A 19326-nucleotide genomic window follows, 5' to 3' on the forward strand; every position below is an offset into this window, starting at 1 on the left:
GGAAAACTCATTGTTGTAAAAATGTCAGTTCTCCCTAAATTGAATTATAGATTTGATTCAATTCCTATCCAATTTCAGCAGGTTTTTGGGGGGGCTGGGGAGCTGTTTCATCTTTGTGGAACTTGACAACTGCTTTCTAAAATTTATGTGGAAAATGCAAAAAGTCAAGAATTGCGAAGACACTCTTGAAGAACAGGCGGGAGGATTTACTTAACCAGATATCAAGATGTGTACTAAAGCTCTATTAAACAAGGCAGTGTGACATTGTACAAGGATAGCAAATACAGCCACATAACAGAATAGAGAGCGGAGAAACAGGCCCATGCACAGATGGACACTAGGAGCTCCACACAAGTGACAATGCACAGCAGCGGGGCAGAAGAGGTCTTTTTGGTAAATGATGCTGGAATAATTGACTATCCAAATGGAAAATAATTTAATAGGATGCACATCACGCACAGAGACACAAATGTGAAAAACAAAACTATAGAGCTTTTATGAGATAATTAGGAAAACGTCCTCATAACACAACATGCACTAGCCGTAAAGGAGAAAAACTAACAACCCAACTACATAAAAATTAAGAATGTTTGTTTTCACAGGATTCCATAAAAAGAATAAGACAAGCCGTCAAGTGAGAGAAGGTATTTATGACACATATAACCAACCAGCAAAGGGCTAATATTCGGAATAGATGAAGAACTTTACAAATCAATGATAAACAGGCAGACAACCGAAAATATGGGCAAAAGATTTGAACAGGCACTTCACAAAAAAATTAAGCTCAAGGGCTTCCCTGGTGGCGCAGTGGTTGAGAGTCCGTCTGCCGATGCAGGGGACGCGGGTTCGTGCCCCGGTCCGGGAAGATCCCGCATGCCGCAGAGCGGCTGGGCCCGTGAGCCATGGCCCCTGAGCCTGCGCGTCCGGAGCCCGTGCTCCGCAACGGGAGAGGCCACAACAGTGAGAGGCCCGCGTACCGCAAAAAAAAAAAAAAAATTAAGCTAAAATGTCTAATAATATATATGAATAAATGCTCAGGCTCATCGGTAAGCAGGAAAAGGAACATTAAAACCACAATGAGATATAACTACACATCTATCAGATGGGAAAATCCTGACAATAACCCTGTATGGTTATTTGCTCGATGGTGTGAAGCAAGTGAACGCTCATACACCGCTGGTTGGAGAGTAAATATCTATAACCATTTTAGAAAATTTTTTAGCATTATCTAGTAAAGCTGCAAATACATCTACCCAGTGACTTAGTAGTTCCTCTCTTAGGTACATATCCTAAGAAAGATATGCTTGTGCACATAGGGAGACTTGTGCAAGCATTTTCATAGCAGCATTGTTGGTAACTGTCTAAAGCCAGAATCAAACCAAATCCATCAACAGTAAGATAGATCAATTCTTTGGTATATAATCATGCAAAAGAATATTATGCAGCAATAAAACTGGTTGGACTACATGAATTTTTTTTAATAGGATTTACTCTTCTTTTTTTCTTAATTAATTAATTTATTTATTTATTTAGGGTGGTGTTGGGTCTTCGTTTCTGTGCGAGGGCTTTCTCTAGTTGTGGCAAGCGGGGGCCACTCTTCATCGTGTTACGCAGGCCTCTCACTATCATGGCCTCTCTTGTTGCGGAGCACAGGCTCCAGACACGCAGGCTCAGTAGTTGTGGCTCACGGGCCTAGTTGCTCCGTGGCATGTGGGATCCTCCCAGACCAGGGCTCGAACCCGTGTCCCCTGCATTAGCAGGCAGATTCTCAACCACTGCACCACCAGGGAAGCCCTGGACTACATGAATTTTATCAAAGTGAAAAAGGCTTAATGAAAGAATACGTTGAGTATGACTCCATATTTAAAAGTTTCAAAAGCAGGCAAAATCAACCTGTGTTTTTTAAGGATGCATAAATACATGGTAAAGCTATAAAGGAAAGCAAGAGAATTAATATTATAAAGGTAAAAATAGTGATGAGCTTCCATCAGAGTGTGGAGGCTGTGATAGGGAACTTCTGTTCCTTAACCTAGGTGAGGATTAGAACAGGATATACTTTATAACTCTTTGTCAAACTCTATGCCCTTTTATATGCATATGATATTTTATAACACATTTTTTTTAAAGGTATCATATACGAAGTCAAAATATTATCTCCCCTCATAAACATTATCTAATTTCGTCCTTACCACAAGGTCCTGCCAAGCAGGCATTATCCCATTTTACAGGTAGGAAAACTGAAGTTCAAATGGCTAAGTGTTTTATTTTCGCAAATAGCTTGGTAAGTTGCCTAAGACATCCTAGTGAGTGATAGAACTAGAGCTTCACCCAAGTTCCAGCCACCGTCTCTCTGAGACCCATTCATACTCTTTCCATGGTGGTTCTCTGTAGCTTCTACAATTCACTGCAGCTCTAAACCTATAATGCCCCATTCTTCAGTCACTGAGCCATGCAACATCTCTCATAAGACAGCTTACATCTTTTCCAAAGTAGGCCTTCCCATTCCCTTAACAGCACAGTCCTCCAAAGCCAATGGTGGGCCTGTGCAGTGAGCCTACATCCCGTCACCCACCCACCTGGTTCAGGCTAAATGTCACGCTTTCCTCTTTGATCCACAAAATCCCCTACTTGAGCTAAGAAACCATGTGTAACTGTTGTCCCAAACATGATTAGAGGACAGTAGTGCCCCTGTAAGTCCCAGGCAGGGGGAGTCATCGTGTTCCTCCAACATACTCTGACCCTAACCGTCCACATTGCTATCTGGGAGCCTTGCCTCAGCTCCACCCTCACGGCATGCTCTCAGCTACTCCAGGGTGTAGAAGCCTCTGGAGGAGAGGCACGTGGTTCCTGAGGTAGCACCTTTACCTGGCCCAAGGGAGCTGGCCCGCCCAGCAGAGAATGCTAGGGTCTGATCCCACTCAGGATGAGACCCCAAGATTTTTAGCACCTGCCTGAATTCCAGCTGCCGGGTGACAAAGTCCTGTACCAGCAACACCACTGCTCTCTGCTGCCTAGGCAGGTACCAGGTGATCGGGGGTATCATCTCTCCTGTCAATGACAACTACGGAAAGAAGGACCTCGTGGCTGCCCGGCACCGGGTGGCCATGGCTCGGCTGGCCCTGCAGACGTCCGACTGGATCCAGGTGGACCCCTGGGAGAGTGAGCAGGTGCAGTGGATGGAGACAGTCAAGGTGCTGAGGTAACGGTGGGCATTTGCCCTTGGGATGAGCAGGGGCCACGGTCACGTCTGCAGAGTCCACAGGGTGACAGGCAGGGATGGAGTGTTGAGTGGGGCTTCCGTCAGCCCCTCTCATCCAAATCCTGCAAGTGTTTCTCCTTAGAGGGAGAGAGACCAACAGATTCACATTCTCAGAGAGGTCCTAAGTGAAAAACTCACAAACCACTGCCCTTCAGGGTACACTTTGTGGGAAAGCCCCGTCTTGTTTCAGAGGGTTGTAGCATCTCGGCTCCAGGGCCGCCACTCAGTAGCTGTGTGACATTAGGCACATGACATTTCTCTGGGACACATTTCTCACTTGCAAAACGGGGACAGCATAACCCAATGAGCATTATGTGAAAATGTAAATCACTTTTCTGACCCAGAACCACATAATCACACTCAGTAAGTGAGACCCTTTATTATTGTCATCACTGACTAGGTTGAAAACTGCATCTACATAATAGGCCATCTTTTCCAAGTGTACAAATCCTAGGTTCTATAAATCTAGACTTTAAGAAAAAACTATGAATCTAGAAATAATTACACAGGATTTTTTGTTTTCTTTTAGAACTGCTATTAGGATTCAGCATAAGTAATGCAGCCGTTTAAAAGCCCTGTATTTTAGGACAGTGGGTCTCTGACTTTTGTCTGGGAAGCTTTCCTGGGAGATTGCTAGAGAAGCAAGAAGTCCCACTTGTCCTGCCTGTCAGAGGGGATTGTGAGGTGGGCCTGCCTGTCACTAATGACAGCCGGCTCTGCTGGAAGGGATTGCAAACTGTGGGCTGTGTCTTGATCTATGTGGAAGCACTAGGATTGTCAGAGAATAGGAGACACAAGGGACCAGGATGAATGATTGACAGCCCTGTCCATAATTTGGATTGGTTTTTATTTTTTACTAATCTTCAAAGTCACTTGGGAGAAAAATGTTTGCCTTTTTAAGCAAAGGTAAACGTTTAGTTTCCACATCGTGGTTCTTATTACTTACGCTTTACTGGGGAAAGAACCAGCTAGAAGCATTCAGCAGTTACAGTGCTACTGCAAAATCTGTTGTCAAGTTGAAGGAGAGCAAATATGAAATAATTGTTAGATATATGCTTCTCTTTTTTTTTTAACTTAAGTAATAAATTTACACCTAGATCACCCTTTTCGAATAAACAGTGTAGTCAGCTCTCATTTATCGAGGCTAACAGAGGGGAGTAGAAACAAATCAGAGAACCCAACAAATCATTTAGCTTTAATATGTAGTCAGAAACAAAGAGACGGTCTCCTTTTCCACCCTGCGCGGGGCAGTGTGGCCTCGGGCCCAGATCTTGGAGGCAAATTTACTATCGAAATGACTTGATGTAAATGAGTTAGCCTCTCTGAGCCTCAATTCCTCACCTACTAAGATGGGGATGACACCACCTACTTCACTGGGATACTGTATGAACTACGTGAGATGATGGCGGAAAGCACCTGGTTTATAGTAGGTGCTTAATAATGTTAGCTACCTTCCCTGCATCCCTAACGGGCCCATAATGTCTCCTCGTAACAGATAAGCCATTCACAGGTAAGTAGGATTTGACTGCAGTACCACGTAATTAATAACCTGCTGCAAAATGCAGACCTAAGATTTTACAGGACACATTCTTTTTCTTTTTTTTTAACTGTACCCTTTAGACAAGTGCTTCTCAGCCCCGGCTGCAACTTGAATCACCTAGGGAGCTTTCAAAAGTACGGAAGCCTGAGTCTTACCCCAGAGACTGAGATGCCATTGGTCTAGGACGGGGCCTTAGGATTTTTAAGAGCTCCCTGGTGATTCTAATGTGAGGCCAGGGTTGAGATCCACAGCCTCAGTCACCAAACGTGTGAATCATCCCTATGCTTAGTGCCGGGATGAGTCCAAACCAGTGGTCTCAATCCTGGCTGTAGGAATCACCTGGGAAGCTATTTCTAAACGCTCACCCTCCCCTACCTGAGATTTGGATTTTTCTGGGGCAGGGTCTAGGCATGGGTACTTTTAAAGGCCCCCAAATGATTTATTTTGTGCAGCCAAGGTTGAGAACCCACTGATATAGTCAACACTGTTTTGTGAGATAGCTGATTAAGACTTTTTGTCAGTATTTGGGGTGGGCTTCATTCGAAAATTTGTTTAATTACTAATGTTTTCCTAAAATTACCAAAAGCATTTTTTTTTAAGATTGAAAATCTGGTTAAAATTGTCAAGTTAGGTGATTCTAGAAGCATTGTAGAAATCCACCCCACCCTTTGCTCCATTTAGTATCCTCTTGGTGGACTCAGCAGTGAATCTGCATCATGGTGACAGTGACACATGTCACTATGAAGTCAAGTCACTGTAGGGCTTATTGAGTGTTCTTTTTCTCCTTATTAGGTTTTTTATTTTTACTCTAATTTTTTAAAAAATCTGGGCCAGCTTTCATGCTTTTAGGGCACTTGATAACTGATTTCACTTGCCCTTTCCCCATGATGGGGGAGGGCCTCGGTCACGATGCCATTTGATGTGGTCCAGCAGCAGCTCACATGCCCCTTGGCACACATGCTCTTATGTCGTCCTCATTTTACAGATGAGTAAACTGAGGCTCAGAGAGGCTAAGTTAACCACAGTCGCACAACAAATAAGCAAGTGGTGGAGCCCTATTCTGTTGAACTCTGAAGCCATGCTTATGGCCATCTTCAAAACCAGTGATCTACGGGTGGGACCACGATGTGGCTGACTCTGCTTCTGCCACAGTGGCCTTCTGATTGGGTATTGTTGGAGACCAGGGGCTGCTGAGGACACAGAGAACATGCTGCCAGGGGCAGTCGTCAGGCCCAAGGCTGAGCACACCAGGATAACCCTCAGGCAGGCAACAAGAGGAAGCAATGACCTCCCACCCAACACAGGCGGAGTGGAGGTCTCTGAGGACGATGCATTTGGCATTAAAGATAATCATTTGCACACCAGAGGTCAGAGCTCCAGCTGGTATTCAAAGTAGGGCTGACTGGAACCAGGAGCGTCAAGGAAGTAAAATAAAATAATACCAGCTTTCATTGATCACCTACTATGTGTGCCAGGTATATAATATCTAGTCAGCTCAGCAACTCTGAGAAGTAGGTGAGTTTGGCCTCATTTCACAGATGAGGAAACAGAGGTTCTGAAAGGGTCAGCAACATACTCAAAGTCCTACAGCGAGAAAGTGGAGGTGAGACCCAAACCTACTTCAGTCTGATGCGAGATTCCAGACTAACCCGGGAGTGAATCCTCAGAGGTGAAGCTTTCTAAAACCAAAGCAGTAAGACAGTAATGGAAACACAGACGAGTCCAGCAAGGCCCTGAGAAGGCTCAGCTGAGTCTCTGAGACCATCAGGAGGGAATCTGGACCTGAATTAAATGTAGGTATTTATCCCCCGTCCATCCTTCGTGAATTCAGCTGACTTTACTAAGCAGTTCCCTAGGTACCAAGAATATAAGGATGAATTAAATGAGCTCCTTGTTCACAATCTGGTGGGGAAGACAGACTGAGAGTAAGGATACTAATAACAGCTAACGTTGATTGGGCACTTTTCTGTGGATGGACTGTGCTAAGCTCTTTAATTCAACCTCACAACAGCTCTCTCGGGCGGGTACTGTCATTGTCTGCCATTCTACAGATGAGGAAAGTGGAGGCAGATTGCTTAAGGCACCCACCAAGATTCCACAGCTCCTAGTTGGAACCGGTATTCCAACCCAGGCAATCTCACCCACTCCAAATAATACTCAGCATTCAGCCACTTCCCCAGCCGGGGAGAAGCCTTTGGCCTTCACGGCCTTGTGATACTCAGGGTAGACAAGGCCGGCATTAACTTTCCTGAGCAATTAACAGAGGTCAGTGAGGCCCTGAGGGTGTTTGTGACTCACCCAGGCTCGTACAAGCAGGAGAGCCTAAACTTGAACCCAGCCACTCTGGCTACAAACACATGCTTCTCCCACCAGGCACTTCTTCCCAGACACAGCTCTAGTTAATACGGGAGGTGGAAGATGGAAGATCAAACTGATACAAGACATAGTGATTACCTGTGCTCTGTTAAAAAGAAGGCGGCACAGGTATCTCTTGATTTGCAGAAGATAGATTGCTTAATGAGCCGGGCCTGCCATATGGGTGTAAGTCTAATCATATCTGAACTGCTAACATGTAATGAGATTCGCTCTGTGCTGCACACCACTTGGTGGGCTTTGCATGTATAACTCCTTTCATCTTCATAACCATCCATGGGAAGCCGGCACTGTCATCATTCCTCGTTTTGCAGGTGCCGAGACTGGAAACCGCCCACCCGGGGTCCCCCCGCTGGCCGGCGGGGGAGCTGGGATTCAACCCAGGCAGTCTGGCTGCAAGCCAGGCTCTGAGCATCACCCTGTCAAATTCTAAAGTACTAGCGCATGATCCGAGAGAGCCTCTATCTTGAGAGGCAGCTGTGGGCCAGGCACTGTACCAGTGCTTACGGTGTGTTCGCTCATTTAGCTCCACAAAGGTCTAAAAAGTCGGTGTATTACCCCAGCTCTACAACTGAACATTTGTATTTTGAACTCAGGTCTGATTCTAATAGCCCAGGTCTGTAATCCCTATTCAGTTTTTTTGTAAAAAGTGAGGTACTGAAAGAAAATACTAAAAGAGTAGAACTCTGCTCATGTCCTCCTTTCAGTCGGGGCTCACAGAAGGCTGTGAGCTGCCTTGGACGCGGGGGTCTGTGAGGGCCCAGACGCATCCCCTAGCACAGGGCCTGGCACGTGGTAGGCCTTCAGCAAATATTTATGGAATGAGCTACCTAAAATGGACAAAAGCAGGTTGAGACTTAAAATCAGAGGACCCCCCCCGGGTGGTTTGGGGGGACTGTAGGCCACATGGATGCCCCCTGAACCCATATGCTTACAACACAGGCATCATCACAGCGAACTGCTCAGATCTCTGCCCTGGAAGGAAGGCCTGGACCAAGGCAAGGTTGACTCTCCAGCCCCCGCAGGTGGGTGCTGACCCTCTCCTCTGTGGGAGGGTGAGATGTCCGGGCTTCGGGAGTCACAGCCCCCTGGGCACCGATAAGAGCTTTCGAAGCCTGCTAGGGGTGACACTTCCCACGTTGAAAGGTCAGCTAACCAATCTGCCACCGTCCCTTGTAAATCGTTACGCTAAATTGGGATTTTCTGCCCCGAAGGAGTTTACCTACACTTGTGACTTGGGCTCGTGACCTGGATTACAGTCAGGGCTACACAGAGATCAACTTCCGGGTGCTGCTGGGCCGCTTTTGAAAGCCTTAGTCTTTTTGAAAACAAAATGTGCCATTATTTCCCTTAAACTAATACTTTATAGCAGTGTTACTCGGTGTTTTACTTGGAAGAGGAAACCTATTTTTTAAGGCATGTAAAGTTGATTTGGATTAGCCTTTTAATTTGTAGCCCTGGGTTTCTACCCTGTTGTCAACTCCTGGTGTTTGATGGAATCTTGTCAGCCGTGATTTCAGAGTACCTCCCATGGCAGCCCTGGTACGGGGGTCAAATGCATAGCCCCTCAGGCACATAAGCAGCAGCGACAGTGATGGGGGGGGCAGGATGTGCCATGAGCAGGGAATCGCTGGTCCCACTGGGCCAACACTCCAGCGGCTCTCCCAACTTTAGTTGGTGGGACACTATTTCCCTATTAGGAGGACTCCAGAATGTCACGGTTAAGCAAACTTAAAGTGGTGTCTTTACTGCAGGACTTTTCAGAGCCTTTACTATGTTCATGCGCGTTGTGACTCTGAAAGAAAGGGAAGAGGCTCGCGGCGTGCTTAGCACTTTTTAATCATGGGACTCTTTTTAATGCATATTAGTGTTTCTCAGAACCGGTGCTCCCCAGAACACAGACTGGGAAACACTCTTCTAAAAGGACTTGAAGGGTGGATGGGGATACATTAGGAGTTTGGGATTAACATATACACACTACTATATATATAAAATAGGTAAACAACAAGGACCTACCCTATAGCACAGGGAATTATACTGAATATCTTGTAATAACCTATAATGGAAAAACATCTGAAAAAGAATATATATATGTTTATAATTAATTAATCAATTAATTAAAAGGACTTGAAAATGCCCTAAAGGTTTCCTGCAGCAGTTCCTGAATGCTGGCCAAAGGCTCACTCACAGCAGAATCACCTGTGAGGCTTGCTATAAATGCTAATTCCCAGGCCACACCTCAGACCTGCTGAGGGGGAATGGGGCCTGGGACTCTGGATATTTAATAGACCCGCTGGGGAACTGCTTCACCGCCAGTTTGGGGAACTGTGCACTACAGTGGGAATCCAAGAAAGAAGGAGCTACAGAGTCTCCTACATGATCAGCTTCTACAATGTTTATTACACTCCCCTGGTCTCCCTGTCTGCCCCCCTCCATTGCCAGCATGGGCACCTCATCTGTCCCCCAGTCCCGAGCACAGCACACAATGTGCATTCTCAGCCCTCTGCCTTCTTTCTGAATCACCTCTGGCTCAGCAGTCACTCTTAATAGGGTTCTAGAGATGCTGGCTGAGAACAGAGACTGGTGCCCAGCCCCTGCCCTGAGCTGGAGACAGGCTGTGAATGGCAGTGAGTCCAGACATGGATTAGGGGGACTGGAGGAGGTGACGCCTGCACCAGTTCTCATAGGATCAGCAGGTTATCTGGGGCTGGGGATGTTTCGGGGACAGAGGGGCGGCTGAGTAAGGTACACAGGCAGGAAGTGCTGGGCACTCCATGCCACTCAGGATGCTGGAGCCCACAGTGAAGGAAGGGAGTAGCTTCCAGTGAGGTAGGAGGAAGGCCATGCTTAGGCTCCCAGCTTCTCAGCTCTCTGCAGATGCTTCCAGAATCCCTGTCTCTGCCTGGTGTGCCCCCCCTCCCCCTTCCCTTCTTGGCTTCCCTGTTGAAAACCTGTCTGTCCTGTGAGGCCCAGACTGGAACCCACTTCCCTGTGGTGAAACCAGTCCTTCCCTCCCTCAAAGCTCACCCTGCATTCTTTTTGGATTTATCTTTCCAGGGGGCTACTAGTCTGCTCTGTTTGGCCCTATGATGTTGGGGGTTTGTTCCTTATCCCCTTTCTCTCTGTTCAAACCCTAAATCCTACTCATCTTGTTCTCTTCCAAAGTAACTGTTAAAAAAGGAAGTTTGGGGCTTCCCTGGTGGTGCAGTGGTTGGGGGTCCGCCTGCCGATGCAGGGGACACGGGTTCGTGCCCCGGTCCGGGAGGATCCCACATGCCGCGGAGCGGCTGCGCCCGTGAGCCATGGCCGCTGAGCCTGGGCGTCCGGAACCTGTGCTTCGCAACGGGAGAGGCCACAACAGTGAGAGGACTGCGTACCGCAAAAAAAAAAAGGAAGTTTGCATTGAATGAAAAGTGAGCTTTTCAATTTACCAAAATATAGCAGGGGCCTTAAAAATGTGTGTGCCCTTTGCTTGATACATTCCCTTTCTAGGAATCTGGCTGAGGAGATACTTAGAAATTGGGATGAAGACATGCAGAAGGATGTATATCGTGGCAATTTTTATAATGGCAGAAAATAAAAGCAACCTTAGTGTTTAAGTGTAAGGGAATGTATAAGTAAGTTACACTGTATATATAAGATGTAGATAGGATGTTCTGTATATACAGGATGAAGAATCCACACAAAAGGTTTTCATGATATGGAGAAACACTTAGGAGGGGAATGGGAAAAAATCAGGATACAATACTGTGTAATCTCAAGTATACAAAAATATGTAAATATACTTTCACATCTATTTGCATGTTTAAATAGAAAAGACTGAAGAAATACACCAAAATATTGAGTTTTTTGTAGAAAGAATTATTGTTGCTGTTATTTTCTACTTTAAATACTTATGTGTTTTCCATACGTCCCATAATTGACATAGATTTCATGTTTGTCATCAGAAAAAAAGAACTAGAGCAATTTCAAAAAGGCAGGTGATTTTTTCTCACCGTAAGTTTGGCTTTTGATGAGGTCGCTTGTATGTTACTGGTGACACGTTTTTAAAGGACCATTTTGTGTGCCGTGTATTTTGTCACGCGCTGTTCTCCTCTGGGGCTGAGCTCAGCGTTTTCTGGCCGCCGGAGCCCTGCTTTGCCCATCACTCCTGTGATTTGCAGTCCTCCTTGGACTCACCCAGAGGCGTGTGAATTGCCTTGTCCCGGGCTGCTTGGGCGTCACGCTTTGGGGTGGATGATGCCTCAGTCCCTTAACAGGCCACCTCTGTCGCTTGTGAATGTGGTCCCTGCCTTGAACGATGGGGTCCGAGCACAGCTCAGCCCCGTTCTCCTTTCATACAACCAGAGCAGACGCTTCATCTGGTTCCATTTCACACTGACTGTTCCAAGGTTAATTTGGGTGCCATCCTTCAGTTGCAATACCTGGCTGCATCTTGGGTGTCCTGTCTAGACCCAGAAGTCCTGTGCTCCGGACACCACCCTCGGTGCCTGCACTAAGCAGGAGATTTCCATCGCATTCTCTCCATCACTCAACTTCCATAACTCCCGAAGGAGGCTTTATTATCCCTACTACAGCTGAGGAAACAGGCCCACCAGCTATAACTATCCCAGGCTCCTCGCAGATCTGAAATTAGAACCCAGGGCTGACTGGCCTCAGGGTTGGTGCTTTTGATGTCAAAGAGTTTAGGGCAACTGGACATTCACAGGGAAAGGTCCTGGTAGCACTTCTCCCACTTTCTGTGTTAATCTCTACTTCCTCTGCTTTCCAAAGCCTGTGGCCATTCAAAAAGCACACTGCCCCCAAATGCCCACGGACATCTATTTATGTCACTATATCACTGTTAGGACAAATCAAATTGGCAGTATTTATTCAAAACCTCAGACTTACAGACTTTGGACTTAGACAGTCAGAGTCACTCGGTCTGCAGATTTTGTAAGAGTGATGTGAATGGATTTGAAAGGGAGATGTGAATGCCTCTGGGGGGCCTGATGACAGGACTGCCCAGAGTTGGGATCTGAGACGCGTATGGCCATCACACCAGTCCCGCAGACATGCCTTTGACTTGGGGGACGGGGCAGGTGTGGGTACTTGTCTCTTCTGGGCAAGGGCTCAGAGTGAATCATATTCCACACTGTCATTGTTAATGAATTCAAACAATATCTAATATTGAAGTGGATATGTGGAAATCGTTCCCACGGAAATCCACAGGACAAGAATCCCTGACCTGTGGGAACAGGGTGGTGTGCCTCAGACCCCAGAAGACCCAGGAATTCAGTGCACATCATTTAACCTCCCCCATAGGAAGACCACATAACAGCAACCCCATTGCTTGAAAGGTCGAACGGTGGTCTCTTGCTACATTACGATGGTCAAATAAATAAGAAATTAGAGTAAAATCTCACAGGTGCAGAGCAGTTTGGATCCACATACATGTTGTAAGCAATGGGACCAGCCCAAATGAGTGAAAAAGGTCTAAGTTATTGAATAATTTTTAAATGCAGTTTTATTGATTTTAAAAGGCCAGGTACTTAGGAGATATTCCATAAGTGCTGAATGGATGTGCTGATGAATGGATTGGTGGATAACTAGGTAAAGATGGATGGATGGATGGACGGATGGACAGTAGTTAACATATGTCACACTTTCTCTGTTCCAAGCACTGTTCTAAGTGCTTTACATTTATAAGCTCATTCAATTCTAAGATAATCCTATGAGATAAGCACTGTTAATATCCCCATTTTAAACTTGAGGTCACACAGCTGTCAAACCGCAGAGCCAGGATTTGAATCTAAGAAGTCTGGCACTAGAGTCCTAGTTATGCTGCTAAAGTGTCTGAAGTGTGTTTTCTGTAATTACATCTGCTGCTTTAAAATGAGTAAACAAGTCCAGTGCCACCATTTCATGGATGGGAAACTGAGGCCCAGGGAAGGATCTCAGCTCCAGCCCCACAGCAGCCGGTGCCCGACAGGCCGGAACTCTGACCTGTCCGTGACATCTCTAGTTTCTCACTTTGCAGTGCACGGCTGGTCTGGTGCTCGTTTGTAAACTCATCTCTCTGGTCCACGTCCGGATCCCTTCGAAGGTTTCACAATAGAGGAGCCTAAACCGACCATTTACATCAGGTTTTCCCCAGCAGCTGGTATCCCTGAAGCCTCTCCCAGCTGAGATTTCAGGGTGACTGAGAGATGCCCGTGACCTAGAAGCCCAGCCTTTGCCGTTCACTGAAGCTAGAACTGGCTTCCAGAAGGACTAGAGGTCCTGCTGGTTGCTTCTAGCATGGACTTGGTTTTTCCTTTTCCGATTAGCCCATTCAACGGGGGCCTGAACAGGAATGGTGCCAGGAATATCCAGGCAGGGTGACGCATGTACAATTCCTGCCAGCAGGCGGAGGCAGAGCCCAGCGGTTTCAAATGCCCCAGCTGGAGGCTGGCTGTGTGCATTTAAATCCTGACTCCTCTGCTTAAATGAGTCATGCACCTCTCTGTGCCTCAGTTTCCCCCTCCGCAAAGTGGGCACGACAATAACACCTACCTTCTGAGGTTGTTCTGAGGCTCAAATGCGATTAAACACATGAAGCGCTTAGCAATAGTGCCCACAGTAAACAACCAATAAGTGTTAAGTATTCTTTAATCATCATAATCATCATTCTCTAGTAGCACAAATGCCAAAGGATTAGCCACATTGATCAGTTGTTCTAGAGCTTTGTTTTATTGAAAACAGATGAAAAGGTCACCAGCTGGGGTCTTAGAGACCTTTTAGTTACCCACAGATCCTTTATAATTAACCTTTAGGATGAGATTGTACTTATAAAAATACCAGGTGTTAGGGCTGAAATAGATTTTGAGAAAGGCAGTGACTTGTTAGTCCTAGGACTTTAAGAACCTCACCTTCTATCAGAAGACGGGGTTCTAGGTACAGCACAGCCGCCTTTGGACTCTGCTATGGGGTCCAGCAACCACAGACAGCCTTGTGGTATAACACTGGAAAAAAAAAAAAAAAATCCATTTTGTATTACTTGGCATTTTGCCAATGTTAAAAGATTCATTGATTAAAGTATTACAAGTGTACGTCCCTGAAGTAGCTTCGGATTCATTTACACGCTTTTTCTTTTTAAGTCATGAACACGGAGATGTTGATTTCCCCATATATTCCAAGAAAAGCATTTTTGGAAAATTTCAAACAGAATATGATGTTATCGTTCCTGGCCATGACCCTTCTGTAACTTTCTTGGGATCCACCCTTGTTTCTCCAGCTGTGCCTGAGCTGAAGCTCCTCTGCGGGGCAGATGTCCTGAAGACCTTCCAGACCCCCAACCTCTGGAAAGACACGCACATCCAAGAAATAGTGGAGAAGTTCGGCTTGGTGTGCGTGGACCGGGCAGGGCACGACCCAAAGGGGTACATCTTGGGCTCGCCCATCCTGCAGAGATACCAGGACAACATCCACCTGGCCAGGGAGCCAGTGCAGAACGAGATCAGTGCCACATACATCAGGCGGGCCCTGGGCCGAGGGCAGAGCGTGAAGTACCTGCTCCCCGATGCCGTCATCGCCTACATCAAGGAGCATGACCTCTACGCCAGCCCCGGAGAGGAATGAAGGGTAGCCAAGCTGGGGAGGGCCACCTCCTCCTCCACTGGTCTCGTCCTGAGGACAGGGCGCTTACAGTCTTTGTTTTCCAGAGTTTTTCCATGTTTCATTTGGTTTGTTTCAACAATGATTTTGTTTGTGAGGTACCTTCTGTCCCAGGAAGAGATACCTTCTTCGGGGAGGAGCAGATGTTTGCATCACAAGGATGGACATTTATCACAGAAGTTAAAGTGGTCATTAGGTTTAGACGGAAGTTCTCAGAACCTCTGGATGAAGAGGCCTTCTTATTTTGTAACTGGTAGTTATGGCTGCGCACTGAAGGCAGTTCTGCATGTGGCAGGGGGCCCCTGAGGGTCAGATCAGAATTGCCCACAAAGCGTGTTTTAACTAGGACCAGGTGCAGCTTGCGGGTCTTGATTGGAGAGACTTGACAGGATGCTAATTACCAAACAGTGGGCTTTGTCAATGCCTTGTTTCCACAAAGTAATGTTCATGGAGGAGTCCAAAATTTGGAAGCAACACTTTGCTGATTGACATTGAGTCTTCCTTTACAAACCGTAGTCTGCCTGCCTACTGGCCATTGATAAAATTTAAACTAAAATCTTTCTAGGTAGTGATCCTCAAACTATATATATATATATATAATTTTTTTTTTTTTTTTTTTTTGCGGTACGCAGGCCTCTCACTGCTGTGGCCTCTCCCGTTGCGGACCACAGTCTCCGGACGCGCAGGCTCAGCGGCCATGGCTCACGGGCCCAGCCGCTCCGCGGCATGTGGGATCCTTCCGGACCGGGGCACGAACCCGTGTCCCCTGCATCGGCAGGCGGACTCTCAACCACTGCGCCACCAGGGAAGCCCCTCAAACAATATTTTTGATACAATACATATATATATATTATTTTTTAAAACACAGCTATTCTATAAATGCCAGGGCTCCTGATTTCCAGGTTTCTAAAAAGGAACGGAGGTAAAACAGATGCCTTGACTGTTTTAGAAGATCGTTTTGAATGTTTTATGACTGCCTGCCTGTTTGAATATTGGTGAAGGGATAAATAATAAATTGACATCAAAAAGCACTAATGAAAAGTTTCTCTTTTTTCTTTCTTTGTTATATTATTAATGCCTGATGTACCAGCTGTTGCTTTTCTTTTTAGCTACTCCATGAAATTTGCTACTGTTCCAATCAAACTGGCATGAATTTAAAAGTTTCCATTCCCGGGTACCAGCTGTGGAGGAAGCAATTGCTTTTCAACACCAAGCAAATGGTTCTCTAAGCTCTGGGTTGATGGCTATGTTCTGCTGAGCCCCGAAAGGTGCCCACAGGAGCTGGTGTGTGTGTTCAGGATTTTTCCTTCCACTCCCGATTAGGAAGAGGTTTTGACTAGCCGAACTCTGTTTGAGTTTACTCTTTCCACTTGCTGACCAAATGACTGAACTCATTTAGAATTTACTTCCCCAGGATTTTACCCTGGTTTATCTTTGCTACAAATTTAATCGTGCAGAAACGCCAAGGGTCAGTGAGAAGAATCTAGTATCTCCCCAAATATATCCCAGTGTCTGCAGGTGTGTCAGGATGGACATGAGTGAAGTAGGAAATCAGGGTTTCCTGCATGGAGGGTAGTGGGGCCATCCCGTGGGAGTCTCCAGACTTCCACGCCTGCAACCTCTAAAGCTGCTGGCCATCCCCCCACCCTGATGAGCTCTGCCCTCAAGAACTTCCTAAGGACCCTGATAATTCAGGGGAATAGGAATCAAACAGCCCTGCCCAAAAGCTGGCACAGCAAGCTGGGTGATGTTAACTAGCTCCCTTCCCCACTGTGAGCCTCAGTTTCCCAATCTCTAAAATGGGGAGGTTTGATTAGACATCCTCTAAATTCTCTTCCAGCTGATTTTCTAAGACTCCGAGTGCCTCTGACTTCAGCCTCTCCACCCTTCTTTGGGTCCAGTACACTTTCTAGCCCAACTGGAAGCTCCCCAAGGGCAGGAGTCTTTGTTTTCTTTGCTGCTGTATCCTAAGTGCCAAGAAATTTGCTACTCCAAGTGTGCTCCCAGGCCCAGTGTTTTCATCCTGGGATGAAATGCAGATTCTCAGGCTGCGAGCTGGTTAGAAATGCAGACTCTCACGTTCCACCCCAGACCTACTGACTCAGTATTTGTATTTGAATAAGATTTGCAAGCCATTCAATGCATCGGCCTAGAATAGCCCCTGTTATAATAAATATTCATTTTGTTTTGAATAGACTGAACGTATGGCTGAAATTCCATCACATTTACTCTGGTGAATAGCTTTCCAACATTGCCCCCACTGTTCTGTGTGGAGTACAGAAGGCAAAGGATGGGGAAAAAAAGGAAGGGCTTCCCTGGTGGTGCAGTAGTTGAGAGTCCGCCTGCCGATGCAGGGGACACGGGTTCGTGCCCCGGTCCGGGAAGATCCCACATGCTGCAGAGCAGCTGGGCCCGTGAGCCATGGCCGCTGAGCCTGCACGTCTGGAGCCTGTGCTCCGCAACGGGAGAGGCCACAACAGCGAGAGGCCCGCGTACCACAAAAGAAAAAAAAAAACATGGAAAACAGCAAACAGCTATAAATGTCCAGGAAAAGTGATGGAGAGGGAGCCTGTGGGTTTGAGGCAGGGCTTCTCACCCTGGGTACTAGTGACATTCTGGGCCACAGAATTCTTTGCTGGGAGGGGCTGTCGTGTGCCTTGTAGGCCGCCTAGCAATATCCCTGGCCTCCGTTCATTAGCTGGTAATAACACCTGCCCATTGTAACCACAAAAAATGCCCCCAGGCATTGCCAGATGTCCCCTGGGCACAAAATAATCACCAGGCCCACTAGTTTAAGAGTATGGCTGGGCAGGGAGGATATGTATATGAGGAAGGGGTTTCTGTTTCCCAAGAGGGAAAATTAGGAAGCCACAGCTTGTTCTTACAAAGCACTAGTTTGGGGGCAGGGGGGATCCCTACCGCTCATGAAGTCATGTTTGTTCTGGGCGACACAGTGCTGTAGACAGTAGGAATTAGATGCTACATGCTTGACTCAGAGGCACCCCAGCCTCAGCCTCCCTGTACTCCCAGTGTTCAGAGTGCTTTTCTCTTCCATGTTTCACAGGCTGAGGCTTCCAACCTGCCCCCCGGCCCCCGTACCCTCGGTCCTCATGGTCAGGGCCTGACAAGTGTAGACTCCTGATGAGTGGGAGATAGTAGTACTGTGATTATAATTATGATTCAAAATTCAGGATTCATTTACTCAAATCCTTTTACTGAGGACTCTCCTATGCCAGCCACTAGACTAAACAGTAGGAAAACGAACAATGGTGAGCGAAATGGACACAGTCTCTCCCCTCAAGAAGCTTACAGTCCAGGGTGGAGATGGCTAGGAATCAACTATTCACGCCACTAAACATGATTGCAAAGCGTGTCGAGGGCTCTGTTGGGCAAACACACCACGTGATATGCCAGCCAGAGACAGCAGGTTCCCTGTGACGTAGGGAAGCTTAAGCTCTAGCCCCTCGCTCACCAGGCCCTTCTCAACACCCTGGAGGGACCTTAATTATTTAGGTATGTAATTTCACATTCATAATTGTTATTCTTTTTCTGGAAAGGGGCCTTCAAGACTGTACAAAGTTTAGGCTCCGTAAGGCATCAGGGATTCACCCTGATGACAGAGTATAGACAGCAGGGAAGAAAGGATAGATTTGAGACCTGCAAGATGAATCCACAAGACTTGGGGATGGATGGAGGCAACTGGCTTTCAGGCAGAATGAACAGCAGGTACAAAGGCCTTGTGGCAGGAGAGGGCAAAATAGCATGACCAGCTAGATTCCTCATCACCTCCTTGAGGAGGGCTCGACCATTACCGTGTGCACCCGATAGCAGGCATCTTGGCACACCACCATCTATCTCCCTGTCCAGCCTTTCCACGGGCTCAGGGAACCAGGCCCAGCTAGGCTGGAGGAGATGCCTTCATCTGTCTGATTCATGGCTGTATCTTGTGGCTCCCACCGGGCAAAACATTCATTTCTTAGCCTTCACATACATTGTCCCCTAAAATAAAACAGCACAAAAAAAAACCTACCACATATATTTATTTATTTATTTATATTTATACATATATATAAATTTTTATACTCTCGTTTTGTCCCATTGATTCTTGTAACCTCCCTTTCTTTGGTATCAGAAGAGAAAATATGTATCACTGCTGTGCTCTTGATTTATTGCATTGACACCGACCTGCGTACCTGATTTCACATTCTTCTGCATTCCCTCGGGCCTTCTTTGCATCTAGTTTGCCAGGGTGTTTTGTTTATTTTGCAAGAACAGATTAAGCAGTGGTTTGGGCTCCTGGGTAAATAGAATCTCCAACCTTAAATAAAGGTTCTCCTGTGATAGCACACACTGCACGAATGAGCGGAGCTCCGGATCCCGGCCTGAGGAAAGGATTTTTCATTTACAGTACTGTCTGTATCACTTGGGACAGAATGATGTGAAATCCCATGTTAAACAGATAGTGCTCTGGATTTGCAAGGCACATGTGGTAACTGAGTTAATACATGAATATGAATTT

The 19326-nt window shown here is 46.5% G+C and overlaps 1 protein-coding gene across 1 annotated transcript in view; it reads left to right on the forward strand.

The window, feature by feature from the left end:
* The window catches only part of NMNAT3 (nicotinamide nucleotide adenylyltransferase 3), a 116922-nt gene extending 101478 nt beyond the window's left edge, over positions 1-15444 (forward strand). Inside the window, exons 3-5 of the mRNA XM_060149736.1 lie at positions 3016-3199; positions 8115-8197; positions 14428-15444. Coding sequence (XP_060005719.1) covers positions 3016-3199; positions 8115-8197; positions 14428-14771 — 611 coding nt within the window. The 3' untranslated portion in view covers positions 14772-15444. The remainder of the gene's footprint in view (positions 1-3015; positions 3200-8114; positions 8198-14427) is intronic.
* Positions 15445-19326: the final 3882 nt, after the last annotated feature.

This window comes from Lagenorhynchus albirostris, chromosome 5 (genome assembly GCF_949774975.1).
Source record: "Lagenorhynchus albirostris chromosome 5, mLagAlb1.1, whole genome shotgun sequence".
In the NCBI taxonomy this organism is placed as follows: Eukaryota; Metazoa; Chordata; class Mammalia; order Artiodactyla; family Delphinidae; genus Lagenorhynchus; species Lagenorhynchus albirostris.